General features: G+C 41.5%; 3 protein-coding genes across 3 annotated transcripts in view; all 3 read left to right on the forward strand.

Annotated features, from left to right (window-relative positions):
• The window catches only part of LOC137136945 (contactin-6-like), a 145,786-nt gene that overhangs the window by 113,527 nt on the left and 13,142 nt on the right, over positions 1 to 19,117 (forward strand). The window lies entirely within an intron of this gene.
• On the forward strand, positions 866 to 4,934 carry LOC137136961 (myelin protein P0-like). The gene is made up of 3 exons (XM_067522777.1): positions 866 to 1,244; positions 3,666 to 3,992; positions 4,236 to 4,934. Exons 1-3 carry the CDS (start codon positions 1,166 to 1,168, stop codon positions 4,451 to 4,453), a joined length of 624 nt encoding a protein of 207 aa, XP_067378878.1. The 5' UTR covers positions 866 to 1,165; the 3' UTR covers positions 4,454 to 4,934.
• Positions 7,711 to 8,643, forward strand: LOC137138008 (Fc receptor-like B; the record flags this gene model as incomplete). The annotated part of the gene is made up of 3 exons (XM_067524905.1): positions 7,711 to 8,020; positions 8,100 to 8,345; positions 8,420 to 8,643. Coding segments are annotated over 3 exons (765 nt in total), but the record flags the coding sequence as incomplete, so codon positions are not given.

The following is a 19,117-nucleotide window of genomic DNA, read 5'->3' on the forward strand; positions in this document are numbered from 1 at the left end:
CGGTGACGAGAGTGTGTGAGTTGGTGTAGTTGAAACTATGAGTGACACCCGAATGAGAAGCAGCATCTGGCTCCAGTTTAAAGATAATGGAAACAGCAAAGCAGAGTGTGTTCACTGCAAGATGACAATTACTTTAAGAGCAGGTTCCACCTCAAACCTGCATAGACATATGAGAACTGTCCATCCTACAGTGCAGTTAGAGGAGAGAGGGAAAGCTGCCACACATCTACAGATCCTGGTGTGTCTCATCCCAAAAAAACAGCAACTGCAGCAGCATCTACTGGCTTCCCCACACATGCAGGAATAACCAAAGTGATGATCCCATCCAAACAGCACAGCATTAGTGAAGAGTTGGCTAAAATGATAGCTACTGATTTCCAACCCTTTTCCATTGTGGAGGACAGAGGTTTTAAAAGTTTTGTCAAAACTTTAAATCCCACATTCTCTACCCAGTAGAAGAACATTGTTCCAAACAACAATACCTAAACTATATGAAACAGAACGGGCATTATGGCAAGAAAGGGTGAAAAAAGCTCCATCAGTTTGCCTGACAACTGACTGCTGGACCTCCAGAACAACCTGCTCTTTCATGGCTGTCACTTGCCATTTCATTGATAATTACAAGATGACATCTTGCCTTCTGGACTGATTTGAGTTCACAGACAGACACACTGCAGAAAACCTGGCAGAGGAGCTAGTAAGAGTGTCAAGTAGAGGACACAGTGGTGCTGTGTGACCTGTGAAGGCCTACAAAAAATCCTAAATTAAGAGCTGGCTCTTCTTTGGGAGCTGAGCCAAAAGAACTTCACATCGCTAATGGATCGGATCTCTGGAAAAGTTTTTTTTCACTCCCTTGCCATCGCAGAACGATGACGAACTGGTGACGTAGGTGGAAAGTAGTGGACCTCAGCAGAAGATCGACCGTAAAACAAACGCGTGCAGTGTTCGACAGTTGGTCTTTACCAAATCTTACCATCCAAGCGATTAGCTGTGGGAACCTACCGGTAAAGATCATAGTACCTAGTCGCTTTCCCATAAAACCAACTTCCGGGTAAAAATAACATTGTGGACGTTTAACGTTCACCATCTTTTTGCTTTGTCTGAGCGCTGCTGATAGAGAAACAAAAGACAGGAGCATACGACGAAGACGAATGTCAAACTAAACATGTCTAACGTCACTTTAAGGTGGATTTTGTTCATGTGCCTTCTTTGCTCGTGTTGGCTGATCCATTCTGCCTCAGCAGGTAGGTTGTATCCGTGCCTAAATCATATACTGGAAACACAAATCTGCTGTGGGTTGATCAAATTGAAGCTAATTTAGGCCGTTGACACATGGAACCGACGGTAAAGAAACTACTGCTTCGTCTATACTGAAAAGGGACATTTGGACACAAGAGAAACACCTAATATAAGCATTAACATTCTGAACCTGTGTGAAACAAACAGAAAGCGAAAGACATGTGAGTGGACAGGTACAAACAGAAAGGAAGAGAATTAGCTTCATTGGCCAAGTATGCTAACACATACAAGGGTTTTGCTGGGGATCATTGCTAACTCTCAGGGACACGTTCAGTAGTGACCTACATACATACACTTATGTCTTAATGACTCACCACAAGTATAATCATATTATACCAGGGCTTGACATTAAAAGTCACATATTGTGCAAAATCCACTTTTTGGTCATTTGTCTTTACAAATACAGGTCATTCAGAAAGTTTCCCAGCACTTAACTTTTTCCACATTTGTTATGTTACAGCCTTATTCCAAAATGGATCAAATTCATAATTTTTCCCAAAATCAGCCACTTCATGATGCTTTCCAATTGCCTGAACAGAGTTTACTTTCCCTGGGTAAGTGGGAAAGTGTTAATGTTGAGTAACTGTCTTCAGGTTACGTCTGTATAACAACATATAATTGGCGCTTAAAGTATTGAACCATTTTCACGTGGATCCATACATTTATTGAAATTATACAAAATATCCTCTATCCTGAAACAGGATATTGAATTACCTTTATCGGGATATTAGATTTTACTCATTTTACACAACCCTACGTTAAGTTACATCCAGCTGTAAATATCAGTCAAGTTCTGCCAGCTGGATTTGAAAGCAAACATTTCATTGATGGATTGTATTAAATCCTGAGAGGAACTTTTTCAATGCAATAAACTGTGACTGTTAATATTATTCTGAGGATCAAGTCTAAGAAAAATCCAATCCATCAACAATTTTAATCGTTGAAGCCTAAATATAATTTCATCAGTGTAGCACATCATTTCAGTCAGTTTAACAGAAACTCAGTTGAACAACCAAACAATGAAAGATTTTTAAGATGTTTTTCATTAAAAGAATTTATAAAAAGGGTGGAGGTGTAGCTTCATATGTGGGTAAAATGTTGAAATGCCAAGAAATCCAGTCAGTGGTAATCACATTAAAGAGTGTGTTACTGTAAAATTATCTCTGAGAGAATCATAAATATGATCAGTTGTGTGTACAGAGCACCAGACTCTAGTATTTTCACATAGCCAGGCAGGTTTTTTTGCATTAACAAAGGAAATCACAATTTAAAAACTGCATCTTGTATTTACTCAGGTTATATGTGTGTATATCAAAACTGAATAATTTAGTGTGACAAATATGCAAACAAATAAATTAATCAGAAATCGGTGAATATTTTTTTAATGCACTTTTTAAAGATCTTGTACATGAGAAGGTTTTTATTCTGTACTATTTAATTATTGTTTCATACATCACCTGTTGTGTAGAGGTTTGGGGAGATCCCTGTAAAACTCTGTAATCAAATGTATATTTTACAGCAGAGAGCTGTAAGAATTATCAGTAGATGTTCTTATCAATGACCTCAAACCATCTGTTTCTCAAAGCACTGTTAATGACATTTGATAATAAACTTTAAAATTGTTCAGATGTAATATATAAAGGAAGTAAAAAATTGCTACCAAATAACATAGAAAATATATTTCGAGAGAGAGAGTTTGTATAATGTCTAAGGCCTTATTTGAGAGGACTTACTGTATATTGTACAAAGTTTCAGTGATATGCATGAATGTTCAATTAGCAGCAGTAAGTGACATGTCTGAGCATCTGAGAACAAATCTGCAGCTTCTTCTAAATCACATAATAATGATAATGATCATAAAAAAAATAACTAAGCATACAAAGTCGTGCAGGTGAAGGATCCATCTAGTGTCTTAACTGCAAATCCTGTTCAGGCAGCGTCCACCCTAGACAAGTCTCCAGTCTATCTCAGGGTTAACACAGAAACATACACAGACAGACAATTATTCACCGTCATTATATTGTAACGATAATTATATTAATAATGACTAAGCAAAAAACATTTATATTTGGTGATCTATAATCTCATCAAACCAGTGTGTGTAAGCACAATTCAGGATTCATGTTTTTACAGGACATTTGAAGTTATTTACATGTTGGACACAAAACCTTACGTGTCAGCATGTGAATAGAACAAATGAATCACAGATCCTTTGTAAACATCATGTCTGCTGTTTGTGGAGAGAGCTTTTGTTTAAATACAGTATGTTTCAGTGTTTAGTCTGTTTGAATATTAACTGCTCTCAATTTTTCCTAAAGAACTGTTTGACTGAGCTTTTCTCTGGATTTTTCCCTGTTTTTGTTCAGATCTAAATGTTGAAGGGAAACCTGGAGATAATGTCACTCTGCAGTGTCAGGGGACAGAAGAGTTTACATTTATCAAGTGGAACAAACCTGATCTGAAGTCAGAGTATTATGTCTACTTCATTAGAGATAAGGAGTTATATAAACAGTACCAGCATGAATCTTTTCAAGATCGGGTTGAGCTTAAAGAGCCAAACATGAAGAACAGAGACGCATCAGTGATTCTGAAGAACATCAATATCAACGACGCTGGAACATATGAGTGTTTTGTTGGAGATGAAGGCAGTTCTGAGCTCATCAACAGAGTCACTTTGACAGTTCATCAACCAGGTGTGTGTGTGTGTGTGTGGATCAGAGGTGAAGTTGCTTCCTGGTTGTTGATGTGAGAGTGAACCATCACAGATCAGATGTTTGTGTTTTCTAAAGATGTTGCTGATGAGACTTTGTAGCAAACAGCTGCTATGAGTGATGGGATCAAAGTGCAGTAGATAATGTCTGACAGGAGTTTGAAGAGGAAATGGATTCATCACCTACCTGACACCTCACACCTCACATCTCATTCTCTTCTCACAGGTGATGAAGCAGAATCAGATGGAAACAACAGAGGACATGTTGGACTGGCAGTGGGTTTGTCAGTTGTTGGTGTGATTCTTGTTGCTGTTGGTGTTGTTGCTTTTCTGATCTTTAGAAAAAGATCCACAGAGCTTCATACTAACCTGCTGAAAGTGCAGGTGAATGACAGATGTAGCTGTAAAATGTCTCAGATCTCTTACAGCCAATGTAGCATGTGATACATAAACACTGTACAAATACCTGTAAACTCAATTACTATTTACTTTAGCAGAAGTTTCTAAGATCAGAATCAGTCTTATTATAATCTATATGTGACTTACTAAGTTCACTTATTAATCAGTAATTTAAAACACTACACTATTAAAACACAGTATCTATGGATGTTTCTGAATGTTTTAGTTCAAATGAAGAAGCACATGAAGAAAAGACACTAACTTTAGAATCACAGTCTTCATCTGAATGACTTTGGACTTACATGGTGCAAACGTGGGTTTGATTCAATGCAAATTACATATTACATATTCCTTTCATCATTAGAATGGCTACAAATATGCTAAAAATAGATATGAGGATATTAATTAAAGCAACTTCTATATTAAGTGTAAAGCAAAGAAGAACTTGTCTGTGTCCTGAATGATTCCTTGTGAAAACCTGCTTCTATTCTTGACATTTTCTGAATTAAACTTTCCCACAACTGAACATGAACGGGAGCCTCACTGTATTTGGGGATTTTAAATGTGTTGTTGATGTTGATAATCAAATCTCCCGAACAGTTTTCATCAGTGTGAAACAAGGGATTTGTGTGTTTTCCATAACTGTAGAGATGCTGGCAAATTCTCCTGTGACCCAGACACACTAAACATGGCTGCAGTGCAGAGACAGTCGGTTCTAAAGGTTTTTGACTGAGACGCAAACAATTTCTGCTTTATTAGTAACTTTTGTAACAATCCTATTTATTGTAATTTGATCACTGTTTCGTGTCAGGGACATAGGGGGCAGTGTACTTTAGCAGGATTCCACCATTTTGGCTCGTTTGTATTGATGGGAGCCAATCAGCATCCAGAGCAGTTTATAAAAGGTTGAGAGACTGTGTGTGAGGGGCTCTGGCTTTGTGAAGAGGACAGACGTGTGTTCAGGGCCACCACTGTTTGAAGACAGTTGGAAAAGTTGCAGGCCTGGTCTGGAGGCTTTCTTTTGTTTGCTGCCATCTTGGCCATGTGCTTTTGTGTGGGCACTAGTTTTGACGTCCTTTTGAGAAATTGTTTAGTGGTAAGAGGCTGGACCTTGTTTTTCTATCCAGTTAGGTCCAGACAGATGTTCTTTCATTTGGCACAGCTGTCCGGTCCAGGCCTCTGACCCTGTACTGTGGTTGTTTTTCAATTAAAAATCAAAAGCAAAGTCAGAGTTTGATTTCTTTGATAGAAAGGATTCTACTTTCAGGATTTAGTTGGTTTAATGTTATTTTAGAAAAACAGGGTTTGTAAAAACAAATTTGTCCTGTATGTGCAGGAAACAGATGAAGACAGCTGCTATCAGCTGAACTCACATAGAACTGTTATTATCCAGTTCTGCCACCTGCTGGTTGACACAGGGAACAGTTCCATGGGTGGTTTTGTTCTGTTCAGGGGCCTCATTTATCAACTCTTCATATAACGTCTCTGAGAGCAGTCAGATTTTTTCTTGCGCTTTAAATTGTGTGTAAATGTAGAACTTCCTCTGAGCAGGTGAACCAACACATTCTCTGTGGTAAAGCGGTAAAATTGTGGATCCATTGAAATAACACGCACACAAACTGCAACTCTGTCAGACAATATGGAAACAATATTTTCTGTGTTCCCATTTTAATTTGGAACACAAGACGAACATTTTGTACAGAATGAATGATGCCATTAATGCTTCTATTCCATCTTGTTTCACTCATAATTAATTAATATACACATATGCTTTTGTTTTTATTGTTATTCTTAAACTATGTTCTGGCCAAACTATTTAAAATGAATGTGGCGTTAAAACATTAGAACCACCTCTTCTTATCATGCACTGCAGTAGAACTCCACGACCCACTTTGACCTCAATAATTATCACCTTTCTGACAGTTTTAACCTAAAAACGGAGAAATCATAAGCTTGTAAAAGTAAAACTCATGGCAGAGCCACTGTATCACACTGCACAGCTGGTCATAATGTTTTACCTGATTGGTTTATATAAGTAGTGATGTCAGTATGTCTGGGGTGGTTCTTTACTGTCGTCTGCTGGAGACATCACATCAACTTCTTGCCGACTAAAAGGAAGGAAGCGGGTAAAGCAGCTGTTACCAAACTAAGTGCAGACGTCTTATCAAGTTGTACAATGGACCAACGATGTATCCAGCTGCTACTCTGTAAGTACAGTCTCTATTTGTTAAATCTATGCTGAACTTCATAAAAGTAGTGGTGATGAGATACAGCACAACATGACAGAAAAGGTTATGGTATCAAACATGAAATGAGATTTAAAATAAAATGATCCAGAGCAGCATCATGACAATATTTAAACAAATAGAATTTATATGCAGTATAGATGAAATATAATAAGTATAAATGTATCACTTGTAAAATATTTTACAAAGATTAATTTTAATTTGGATGGATTTAGTTTGAATTAAAGTTGTATTTAATATTTATTGATTTATTATCTATTTCCTGGCTTTATACTGTTGGTCTCACACAACCATATAAATAATCACCCTATTGTCTGTAAACCCACTTATTACATCCACATCAGCAACTGTGTAACGTAACGTATTTGAAGGTGAACCTCTAATATTTGGATCAGTAACCTTTTGAAACAAAGGTGTGTTAAACAGAACCATATTTCATTGTAATGTGTAACATCCATATTTAATGAAATGTTACTGTAAGTAAATACATGCAAATCTCCAAATTAGCTGACTGTCTTTTGTCTTTGTGTTTGTGTAGTTGTGACTTCACTGCTGTGCTCAACAAACCAAGGTTGGTACATTTGTCATCCAATATTCATCAGCTGTTAAATGGTCAAACTGCTGATTTTACACATGAAGAATAATGTACTGGTCCTGCTCAGTCCTCCTCACCCTGGGAAAAACTGTTGTATGATGTTCTCTGGCTGTGGTGGAGAAAACAAGCTAAATATTGGCTATAAACCAAGAGTCCATGAAGACACTTGGGTATTATTGTAAACAAAAAGAGTAAAGATGCAGCTTAAGTTCACTCTGCACATGTAGAACAGATGCTAACTTTTAATGAACTAGTTAAAATGAATGGAGTCAATACACATAATGAAAACATGTTGTTTTATAAAGTAACTTGAATCTGAAACACTGCTAAACTTCCTCTTTATAAGTTAATGAAAACTAAAGAAAGTATCTTCATGGACTGTTACTCAGTGGACACTTAAGACCAAATACTTTCTATATACTGCTAATACTACTGTATGACATTGTTGTTGGTCTGATTATTGTTACTTTTTACCATTTTTCCTCAAATGCACTGAAACTCTCACAGTTCATCTGACTGTGAGTCCCAACAGTGCTCAGTTCTTTGAGGATCAGTCTCTTACTATCAGCTGTGAGGACGTCGACAGCTCTGCTGAATGGACAGTGATGATGAACACAACTATAGGCACAATGCTACAGTGTGAATATGGATTGAATGAATCACATAGGTTTACCTGTAAACTCAACCACATTGCCAGATTGGACAGGGGAGTTTACTGGTGTGAGTCCAGAGAGGGATCAACCAGTAACAGCATCACCATCACTGTCATTGGTAAGATCAGACTGTGGAGTTAGTGTTGATGAAGCTGTGTGGAAATGGATGAAATGCTGTAGTTTGTCTCTGTGTTGAGGTGGAGCAGTGATCCTGCAGAGTCCTGTCCTCCCTGTGATGGAGGGACATGATGTCTCTCTGCACTGTCAAACAAAGAGGCCTCCCTCCAAGCTCCCAGCTGATTTCTATAAAGATGGCTCCCTCATCAGGACTGAGCCTACAGGTCACATGACCATCCACCATGTTACCAAGTCTGATGAAGGCCTCTACAAGTGTCACATCAGCAGTCATGGAGAGTCTCCACCCAGCTGGATCTACGTCACAGGTCAGGAGCTTCACTTTGATTTCAATACTTATTTCATCCACATGTTCACCTGAACAGTTCGATTCTTTCCGCAGAAAAACCTACAACCACATCTGCATCCCCCATATGTACAGTATCACCATGTGCCTTCTCCTCCCTCCATCCTTGGATCAAACCAGTCCTCCACCTGGTGGTGTTCTGTCAGTTCCTCATCTGCGCTGTCATCATGGTGTCTTTATATCGAAAGATGCTCACAGGTAAAACTCATCAGTCACAGTTGTTTGTAACAGAACTTTTGTTTTAACTGTTAATACATTTACTACTTTTCTTTCTTTCCTCCTCCAGTCATAGGAAATCACCTGCCCGTGACCCGCCTGTGAATGTGGAACTGAGTGAATAGAACCAGGGTGTGTGTTCATGGTGATACAGGAACATGTGATCCAGTACAAATAGGGCTCACTGATGTGTTTTTAGTTGGTTTTGGACAAAGACAGATCCAAGGCTTTGTGATTTCTGCACCTCCAATCTCAAACTATTTTCTTATTATTGTGGAGTTGTTTTCTACTCTTTGGCCACTGCTCTGACAGGACATATTTGAGCACCTCACCAATCACGGGGTCCTCTCTTTGGGCTTCCCTTAAGGTGATTTTAGGGATTTCTGCTACTGATGTTGTCATGTCATTATTTTCAGTTACTACTGTTGAGATGATCGCAGGGCACAGCCAGGGCTCAGTTGTTTGGCACTGAACAGGCACCGCTTGTGTCACGCTGTTCATTACCTCAGGCATTATTACCTGTGTACATGTTTCCATGTACTGCTCCATATCAAATGGCATACGCGAGAGACCATCAGCGTCATTGTTTGCTCTGCCGGGACGGTACTTGATGGAGAACTGGAAGTCGGCTAGTTCTGCTACCCACCTATAGGTGGTTACGTTCAGCTTGGCAGTAGTGAGCACATATGTGAGAGGGTTATTGTCGGTGTAAACTGTGAATGCTGGAGCATAGTACAGATAGTCCCTGAACCTCTCACATATTGCCCACTTCAGAGCCAGGAACTCCAGTTTTCCCGAGTGAAGGTGGTAGTTTTTCTCTGGGGCTGTTAGAGTCCGGGACCCGTATGCAACCACAGCCAACTTTCCCTGCTGCTTCTGATAAAGCACGGCTTCGAGCCCCTCCTGCGAGGCATCGCAATGTAGGGTAAATGGCTGCTCGAAGTCAGGATATCCTAATACGGGCGGCTGAGAAAGAAGGTCAATGAGCTGGCACAATACCTGCTGATGTTCCTTTAACCATGTAACTGGATGACTTGATCACAACTGGCCTCCACTGTTCTGCTTGTTTTTGTCCTGTTTTACTCGTTTGTGCTTTCCTTTCACCATTTTGTCTGAAGAGAGGAGATCATACAGAGGCTCGGCTATGCGAGAGAAGTTTGGGATATAGCTTCGATAATATGAAAGGAATCCCAACAACTTTCTTAACTCTCCTACAGTGGTGACTTTTCTTTGCTTCAATGCCTGCACAGGGGCGATGTCTGCAGGATCCATAGTGTAGCCATCCTTTGTGACCAGCATCCCTAGAAACCTCACCTGATTTTTGAAGATCTCGCATTTTTTTGGTGTTAGCTTGACCCCATGGTTCTTATAACTGTGTAATACACTTCTGAGGTCACTGAGATGGTCATCAAATGTCTTAGAATGGACCAGATTATCATCCAAATATGGTAGGCAGATCTCATCTCGCAGTCCCCCTAGACACTCTTCCATGGACCTCTGGAACTCTGCGGGTGCGGATGAAAATCCAAAAGGGATCCTCACCCATTCGTACAAGCCCCAGGGTGTGATGAATGCAGTGAGAGGGCGGCTTGACTCTTCCAGGAAGCCTTGGTGGTAAGCCTTCCCTTGGTCGAGGACAGAAAACCAAGAGCTTCCCTTCAGACTGTTGAGCAGATCTTGTATTCGGGGTATTGGGTGGCGATCTGGAATGGATTTCCTATTTAGCTCCCTATAGTCACAGCACAGACGTAAGCTTCCGTCCCTTTTCCTCACACATACAATGGGACTGGAGTAAGAAGATTTTGATTTCTTGATCCAGCCTCTGTTCAACAGATCCTCCAGATATTCTTTTACCTCCTTATGAAGTGGCTTGGGGATGGATACATATGTCTTCTTGACCGGTGTGGGGTCACTCAGGCGTATTTTGAGCTGCAGTGATGGAATGGTCCCCACGTCATTTTCATCCCGAGAAAAAGCTCCACACTCCTCCCTCAAGACCTGTTTGACCTGCTGTTGTTGTGCTAAAGAGAGATGACTGAGGGGGACTGGGGGGTCCCAGCTATTTTTATCACCATTCACTGTCATGTCTCCTTGCACTGTCTCCTTAGTCTCCATTTCCTGTTTTTCTTGAGGCTTTTGGTTCACCGTTCGTATTTCATTCTTTCCCACTGGTTCTGCCGGTGCAGGGTAGATGGATTTAACTACAAGGGTCTGCCCCAGTATGGTTCTTGGAGGGAGATAGATATCATGAGCAGTGTTATTCTTCACTGGGATAGTAAAGCGGGACCAGGTGCCTCTCTGTAACCGCACCACACTCTCTTCAATGTGCAGCCCCTCCGGGAGCTGTGGGTGTGAGCGGGGTTCAAAAAGGACATCTTGTTGCTCTGGGAGGGGGCCTACACGTACACTGCATTTAAGTCCTTTTGTCTGACCTGGAGGGATAGTCGTAATCTCTTTACCTCCTTTGACCATGCCTTCTCCTAGCCTGTCATCTCCACTCCTCATTAATTTCAGAAAGACTTCGGTCCTTTTGCAGTCAAAAGAGAATGCTGCACTGACAGCCTCGGTAACCCCACGGGGTGGGTCTATGCCCTTCTCTAACAGATGTTCTATTACATTGTATCCAATAGTTGGTTCTTCAGCCACACCATCTTCATTAGCTACCAGCATTGGGACTAAGAGTTCCAATTGTGTGGTGTGGTCTGATGGCAGTTTAAATTTAACTTCCACCCACCCGGAGAAGGGGATTGGTGTCTGGTTCACTGCTCTTCCATCCAGTGTTTGTCCATGGTATTTGGGATGTGCCGTTGTCTCCATTTCTCATTTATCAGGCAGAGTTGTGACCCAGTGTCCCACACTGCTCTTGTCTCAACCTCGTTCAACAGGCAGGTGATCATCAATTTCTTCCCAATCAGGCTGAGCAACCGTGCTCTGCGTCTTGGAGAGAGAAGACTGACACTGATCATGTCATTTCTCTGTGATCCAATGTCTTGTGCTCTAACATCCCTTTTGTTCTCTATACCTTGGATACTGTCATCAATCAGCTTACAAACATCTCCAGATGGCTTACTTTTCTTGTCTGCTGATGGTGTTGGTGTTGCAGTGCTTGCTGACAATTCTACCTGTCCTGGTTTTTTTTCCGTGCTCCTCCTCATCCTACACCCACGGGATAAGTGACCGCTTTGCCCACATTTGAAGCAATGGTCACACTGTTCTCCCATTTTGTTGTCCTGACATTTTCTGCAGCTACGTTCGCTGCTTACTCGTTGCTGTACTGGAAGCTTAGGAGATCCATGGATAACTTTTTTTATTTCTTCCATCTCTTCTTTCAGTTTTTTGATTGTATCCAGCAGTTCAGCTTCCATTTGAGTGGTTGCTGGTGGTGTTTTTTGCATTTTAATTTTGGTGGGCATGGAGGAGAACTGTTCTTCACCACCAACTGCTCTCACTGTTGCCTCAGGACTCTTTCTGCTTTTATTTCTCTCACCTTGAATTCTTTACTGTTCTTTCTGAATTTCTGCTGCCGTTCCCACTCTAGGCTGGCTGCTTCATTTGTTTTTGCAATCAACACGTCATCAGTGACGGCTGGGTCATCCAGATAGTTTTTTAGCTGATATTTCACACTGTCACTAATTAGCCCAGTCCGCACCGCTCTCAGAAACTTCCTCTGAACCAGCTCAGGGCTGTACTGCTCATCTGTACCAGGCTCTCTGGAAGAAGCTAACAGTCTCTCTTTCAGCTCTATTGCCCTAAAGAGGAAGTTTTGTGGGGACTCGTGATTATCCTGGGTGATGTTTATCAGCCGATGGTACAGATCAACAGAGCTATACTTCTTGCAATGTCCCTTTAAGATGGTGGGAAAGCTGGGAAAAAATGAGGTCTGTTTTAATCTCCAGCATATCGCGGAGGTTCAACCCTGGGCTTACAGCTTGGACCACTGCCTCAATAATTTCCGCCTCACTATGGTTTTTCTTTAGTCCCATGTCAATCTGGTGGATGAGGTTAGAATAAGACAGCTTGTCCCTCTGCCCTCTTTCTCCAATCTGTCCATTAATTTTGAACTCCCTCCGAAGAGTTACTTCAGGTGACTATGGACAAGGCTGGTTGGTGAGGGAAAGCATGACTTTGTTGCTGACTAGTTATTCTGTTAGTTAGCTTCAACATTTCCTCCTCAGGTTTCTTGGTAGAGGTCTGAAAACTCAGTTGTAGTTCTGCATATTGTTCTTGTAAGCTGGCCAACATAGCAGCATCTTTGCTTGCCCTAGCCCCTGTCCCCTGTGCTTGGTCACCTCTTACCTTCACCTCTTTAGCATTTGTTAATAAGTGGACCAAAAACTCATGAGCCACTTCCTCTTCCTCATTTTCAACAGCTATTTCTGCTGCTTCGGTTATTAACCTGATCAGCGTGTGCTTTTTGGACTGTTTGTCAGTGGAGATTTTTGCTTGCAAACACACCTCTTGTAGCTGCTCCAACCTAAGAGATACCAGGGTCTCACTCAACTGGTCTTGCAGGTGCTCCAGCGCCATTTCGTTTGTGTTGCCTCTGCAACCTCACACTGTCTTCTCAGTAGCACAGCTGATCCCCGTACGGGCCACCAAATTTTGTAGCACACTTGACAAAACACGCATACAGGATCTTGTGGTTTCTCTCTCTTCACTGCAAAATTACAGACAAACAGTACACTGTTGTTAACATCGTTCTGTCTCGTGTCTCGTTTCAGCGCTATATGACAGTGTGTCGGCGCTGCCTGTACAATCCCGACAGAAACGCTCGCTAAAGGGCGTCTCCCTCTTGTGGCGAACATCGGTAACAACACTTATAAAAGCTCACTATGTTGTCTGTGTGCAGAAGACTGAAGTGCACATGTCTCAAAATAAGGTAAACTAGCAAATCAAATGTGCCAAAAGAACAGTGTAGAATACGAACTAAGATACAATGGCGTTAAATAACAATATGTGTTTGGGCTCGAACCTGTTTTAATTCACTGCCCTCACATGATGATTATAATAATAGTATTAAAACAACGGGAACATATTATAAAAATAAGAGATGCACAACACCAGTGACATAATAGTCGTCATGGTAGCAGCACATCTGAATCCCAAAGTTCACATTTAGTTACTGGGGCATCCTGAAAGTAGGGACTAAGAGGACAAAAAACCACAACATCAGCTGGACAGACAGCAGGCGCAGTACTGATGGTGACGGGAACTGTTCCATCATCCTCTTATAATCCCTGTGATCATCACACCTGCTGTAACACATTCAAATTTAGCAACTTTCCTGCACCACCCAGTTTCTTTAGGTCTGCACTTTAGTTCATTTTCTTCTTTATTCAGTTGTACTTGCTGTGAGACCCACACATGCTAAAAGCAAGTGTCTTGATAAAGCAAGCCAGCAATCCACCCAGGGCACCAAGCCAGGGGTTGGTCCAGAGAGGCCCTGGCCCCTGCTAAAGTCTATTTGGCTGTGGCTAGTTGCTGGATTGGTTTGACAGCAGTATTTGAGCAGCACAGCAGAGTAATTGTGTGTAAATCAATTCATAAGTCACATTTTAGGAACAGTGATATCAACACTACTATTGTTCTTCTTTTTGACAGGGGCGAATGTGGCACAGGAAGGTAGAGCGTTTGTTCACCAATCTCGCAGTTGTTGGTTCAGACTTAACTCTGAGCAGCAATGACTTCATGACTTTCTTTATGAATAAAATTGTAGCTATTAGAGAAATAATTCACCATATCCTCCCCCCAAATATTACAGATAGATCTTCATGTACAGCAGTGCTAGAATCATCGATAAGGCCCCAATCCCTGTTAGACTGCTTTTTACCCATAGATCTCTCTGAGCTAACTTCAATTATTACCTCATCTAAACCAACAACCTGTCTGCTAGACCCTATTCCAACTAAGCTGCTCAAGGAAGCTTTACCCTTAATAGATACGTTCATATTAGATATCATCAATCTATCTTTAGAAACAGGCTATGTACCACAGGCCTATAAGGTAGCTGTAATTAAACCATTACTTAAAAAACCCTGTCTTGACCCAGGTGTTTTAGCCAATTACAGACCAATATCTAATCTCCCCTTTATTTCTAAAATAATTGAAAAAGTAGTCGCAAAACAATTATGTGATCACCTTCATAGGAATAATTTGTATGAAGACTTTCAGTCAGGATTTAGAGTTCATCATAGTGCAGAAACAGCACTGGTAAAAGTCACCAACCATCTTCTCATGGCCTCAGATAATGGACTCATCTCTATACTTGTTCTGTTAGATCTTAGTGCTGCATTTGATACCATTGATCATAACATTTTATTACAGAGACTGAAAGATGAAATTGGGATTTTCCACTACGTGTATCTGACAGGAACTTTGCAGATGTAGATTAATACATCATATACATCAACAAATAATGATGTATTATTATAAAAATTAGTTGTAGTTTCTGCAAAAATTGTTATGTACTTGTGGCTCAATTGGTTATTGTTATGTAAGTTAAATGCCTGTTGCTAACCTGCTAACTGGGAAAACTCTCACTCACTGACATTTCAAGAAAGAACCAACGTTTACTCTGGTAATGTTTTTTTCTTATATTGATGTGTCTTCTTCTTCTTTTCCTTTTGGCTGTTTCCTTTCAGGAGTCTCCACAGTGAATCATGTGCCTCCATCTAACTCTGTCCTCTGCATCCTCTTCTCTCACACCAACTAACTTCATGTCCTCTCTCACTACATCCATAAATCTCCTCTTTGCTCTTCCTCTAGACCTCCTGCCTGGCAGCTCCAACCTCAGCATCCTTCTACCGATATATTCACAGTTTCCTCTGAACATGTTCAAACCATCTCAATCTGTCCTCTCTGACTTTATCTCCAACACATCTAACATGATCTGTCCCTCTGATGTCCTCATTCCTGATCCTGTCCATCCTCGTCACTCCCAAAGAAAACCTCAACATCTTAAGCTCTGCTACCTCCAGCTCTGCCTCCTGTCTTTTCTTCATTCCTCTGTTTTCCAGAGCAGACCTCCACCTTTCTAGATTTTCCTCCACCTGCTCCCTGCTCTCACTACAAATCACAATGTCATCTGCAAACATCATAGTCCATGGAGATTCCTGTCTAACCTCATCTGTCAGCCTGTCCATCACCAGAGCAAACAAGAAGGGGCTCAGAGCTGATCCTTGATGCAGACCCACCTCCACCTTGAACTCCTCTGTCACACCTACAGCACCTCACCACGGTCTTACAGCTCTCATACATGTCCTGCACCACTCTAACATACTTCTCTGCCACTCCAGACGTCCTCATACAATACCACAGCTCCTCTCTCTGCACCCTGTCATACGCTTTCTCTAAATCTACGAAGACACAATGCAACTCCCTATGACCCTCTCTGTACTTCTCCATCAGCATCCTCAAAGCAAATACTGCATCTCTTGGACTCTTTCTAAGCATGAAACCATATTGCTGCTCACAAATGTTCACCTCTGCCCTTAGCCGAGCTTCCACTACTCTTTCCCACAACTTCATTGTTTGGCTCATCAGCTTTATTCCTCTGTAGTTGCCACAGCTCTGCACATCTCCCTTGTTCTTAAAAATGGGGACTGGTACACTTCTCCTCCAGTTCTCAGCATCCTCTCACTCTCCAAGATCTTGTTAAATAAACTAGTCAGAAACTTCTTCTTAGCTAATCTCTTTCTCTGTATACACTCCTGAACTTCCTCGTTCCACCACCAAGTCTCCTTGTCCGCTTTCCTCTTTCCAGATGACACACCGAGTACCCTCGTACCTGTCTCCCTGATCACATTAGTTGTAGTGGTCCAGTCATCTGGAAGCACCTCCAAACCACCCAGAGTCTGTCTCAGCTCCTCCCTGAAAACTACTCGACATTCTTCCTTTTTCAGCTTCCACCACTTCGTCCTCCGCTCTTATATGTCACCCTATGTTCCTGCCTCTTCTGGAAGAAAGTGTTCACTACAGCCATTTCCATCCTCTTTGCATTTACATTTACATTTACATTTACGTTTAGTCATTTGTCAGATGCTTTTATCCAAAGCGACTTACAAGTGAGGTACAAGGCAGAAAAAATCTAAGTCAAGGAGAAAACATCAAAGCAAAGTCCTATCAGAAAAGTGTTCACAGTTCACGAGATACAAGTGCGAGAAAGAGCAGAAAGGAAGTGTTTTTTTAAAGACATTTAAGTGCATAGGAAGATGTGGAAGAGTTCTGTTTTCAGCAGTTATTTGAATATTGGGAGAGAGTCAGCTGAGCGTGCAGCGTTTGGTAGCTCGTTCCACCATCTGGGATCATTGCGCTAAACAGTTTTGCTTGGTGTCTTCTGTGTGGTGCTGGGACCACCAGACGTCGTTCGTTGGCAGACCACAGCGAGCGGGAAGGATTGTAGACTTGAATGAGTGAGTTGAGGTAAGCGGGAGCTGTTGAGTTAACAACCCTGTGAGCAAGAGACAGAGCTTTGAACCTGATGCGAGCAGCTACAGGAAGCCAGTGTAGAGATCTAAAAAGTGGTGTGACATGGGTTTTTTTTGGCTGATTAAAAATGAGGCGAGCTGCTGCGTTTTGGATCATCTGCAAGGGTTTGATTGTGGATATCGGTAACCCCATCAACAAAGTGTTGCAGTAATCAAGAAGAGATGTGACCAGCGCCTGTACAATGAGTTGGGTTGTATATTCCGTGATGTAGGGTCTGATCTTCCTGATGTTGTAAAGAGCAAATCTGCTGCTTTAGAGACTGAGGAGATGTGGTCCTTAAAGCTCAGTTGGTCGTCGATGATGACCCCCAGATTTTTGACCGATTTAGTGGAGACAATCAATGTAGATCCAATGTTGATGCTGTTGTTGTGCTGTGTCGAAGGTCTGGCTGGGGAGACAAGGACTTCGGTCTTGGAGAGGTCAGGACAGGAAGAGCTGTGTGTCATCAGCGTAGCAGTGATAGGAAAGACCATGTGAGTGAATGATGGCACCTAGGGACGAAGTATAGGTAGAAAAAAGAAGAGGACCAAGAACTGAGCCCTGCGGCACAACGGTAGAGAGGCTATGAGAGTTAGAAAGATGCCCCTGCCAGGATACCTTGAAGGTTCATCTCGATGCCAGAGATGCCCAAGTCAGAGAGTGTGGACAAGAGTATCTGATGGTTCACAGTATCAAAGGCTGATGATGGATCAAGTACAATTAAGAAAGAAGCCTGACCTGTGGCTTTTGCTGCTCGAAGAGATTCCACAACAGTCAGGAGTGTTGTTTCCGTGGAATGACCCCTCTTGAAGCCAGACTGGTTGACATCGAGGAAGTTGTTCTTGGAAAGGAAGTGTGAGAGTTGGTTGAAGACTGCTTGTTCCATTGTCTTGGCCAGAAAAGGAAGGAGGGAGACAGGTCTGTAGTTCTCCACTACAGAGGGATCAAGAGAAGGCTTCTTGAGCAGTGGGATAATCTGGGCCTGATAAAAGAGGTTGGAAAAGTCCCTGTTTTGAGAGATGTGTTGATGACTTGTGTAATAGCTGGTATTAGAGCGGGTGCAGCTGCCTGAAGGAGAGTGGAAGGGATTGGATCCAGAGAGCAGGTGGTCGGATGGTTAGAGAGGAGGAGGGTGGATACGTCATCCTCAGTCAGAATTGCAAATGATGAGAGCATTGCAGTGTTGGAAGAGGTTAGATGGATGTCATCATCTGGAGGAGAGAACTGTGAGCTGATGGCTGCCACCTTGCTGGTAAAGAAGTCGGCAAAGTCGTCAGCAGTGAGAGAGGTGGATGGAGGAGGTGAAGGTGGTTTAACCTGCGTGTGAACTTTATCAGTGTTTAAGAAAACTTTTTAAACTTTTGGAATTTACACATTTCTTTACGTTTCTTTCTCAGAGATAGAAACTTTTTGCACAGCAGTGAGTGATGATAAAATGTCTGTTCAACGTGTGTGTGTGTGTGTGTGTGTGACAGTATCTGTGTACATACAGCCAGGGGGGCATCCTTCAAAAGTGCTGAGTACAAGTTGCCAGTATAACCAAGTCAAATGCTAAGAGTCAAATGCATCATTTAATCAGACTTGATTTTCCATCACAAATACTTAAGCATCTACATGAATGTTAAAGTCACTATAATGACTTTATCTGTACTAAGCTCTAAATCAGATAGAAAATCAGAAAATTCAATCAAAAACTCTGAATAAGGGACTGGAGGACGGTACACGATAACAAATAATAGTGGTTTTTGAGTTTTCCAGTTTGGGTGTGAAAGGTTAAGAGTAAGACTCTCAAATGAGTTATAACTATGTTTAGGTCTAGGAATTATTGATAAGCTACAATGGAAGATTGCTGCTACTCCTCCACCTCAGCCTGTGCTTCTAGGAACATGATCATTAATATGACTCATTTAAACTGACATATTCTTCCTGCTGCAACCAAGTTTCAGTGAGACAAAATAAATCAAATTGATGATCGTTTATTAAGTCATTTAGACGAGAAAGATCTGATATTTAATAATCCACATTTAATAGTTTTGGGTTTTGGTTCAGACA

Source organism: Channa argus, chromosome 12 (assembly GCF_033026475.1).
Source record: "Channa argus isolate prfri chromosome 12, Channa argus male v1.0, whole genome shotgun sequence".
Classification (NCBI taxonomy): Eukaryota; Metazoa; Chordata; class Actinopteri; order Anabantiformes; family Channidae; genus Channa; species Channa argus.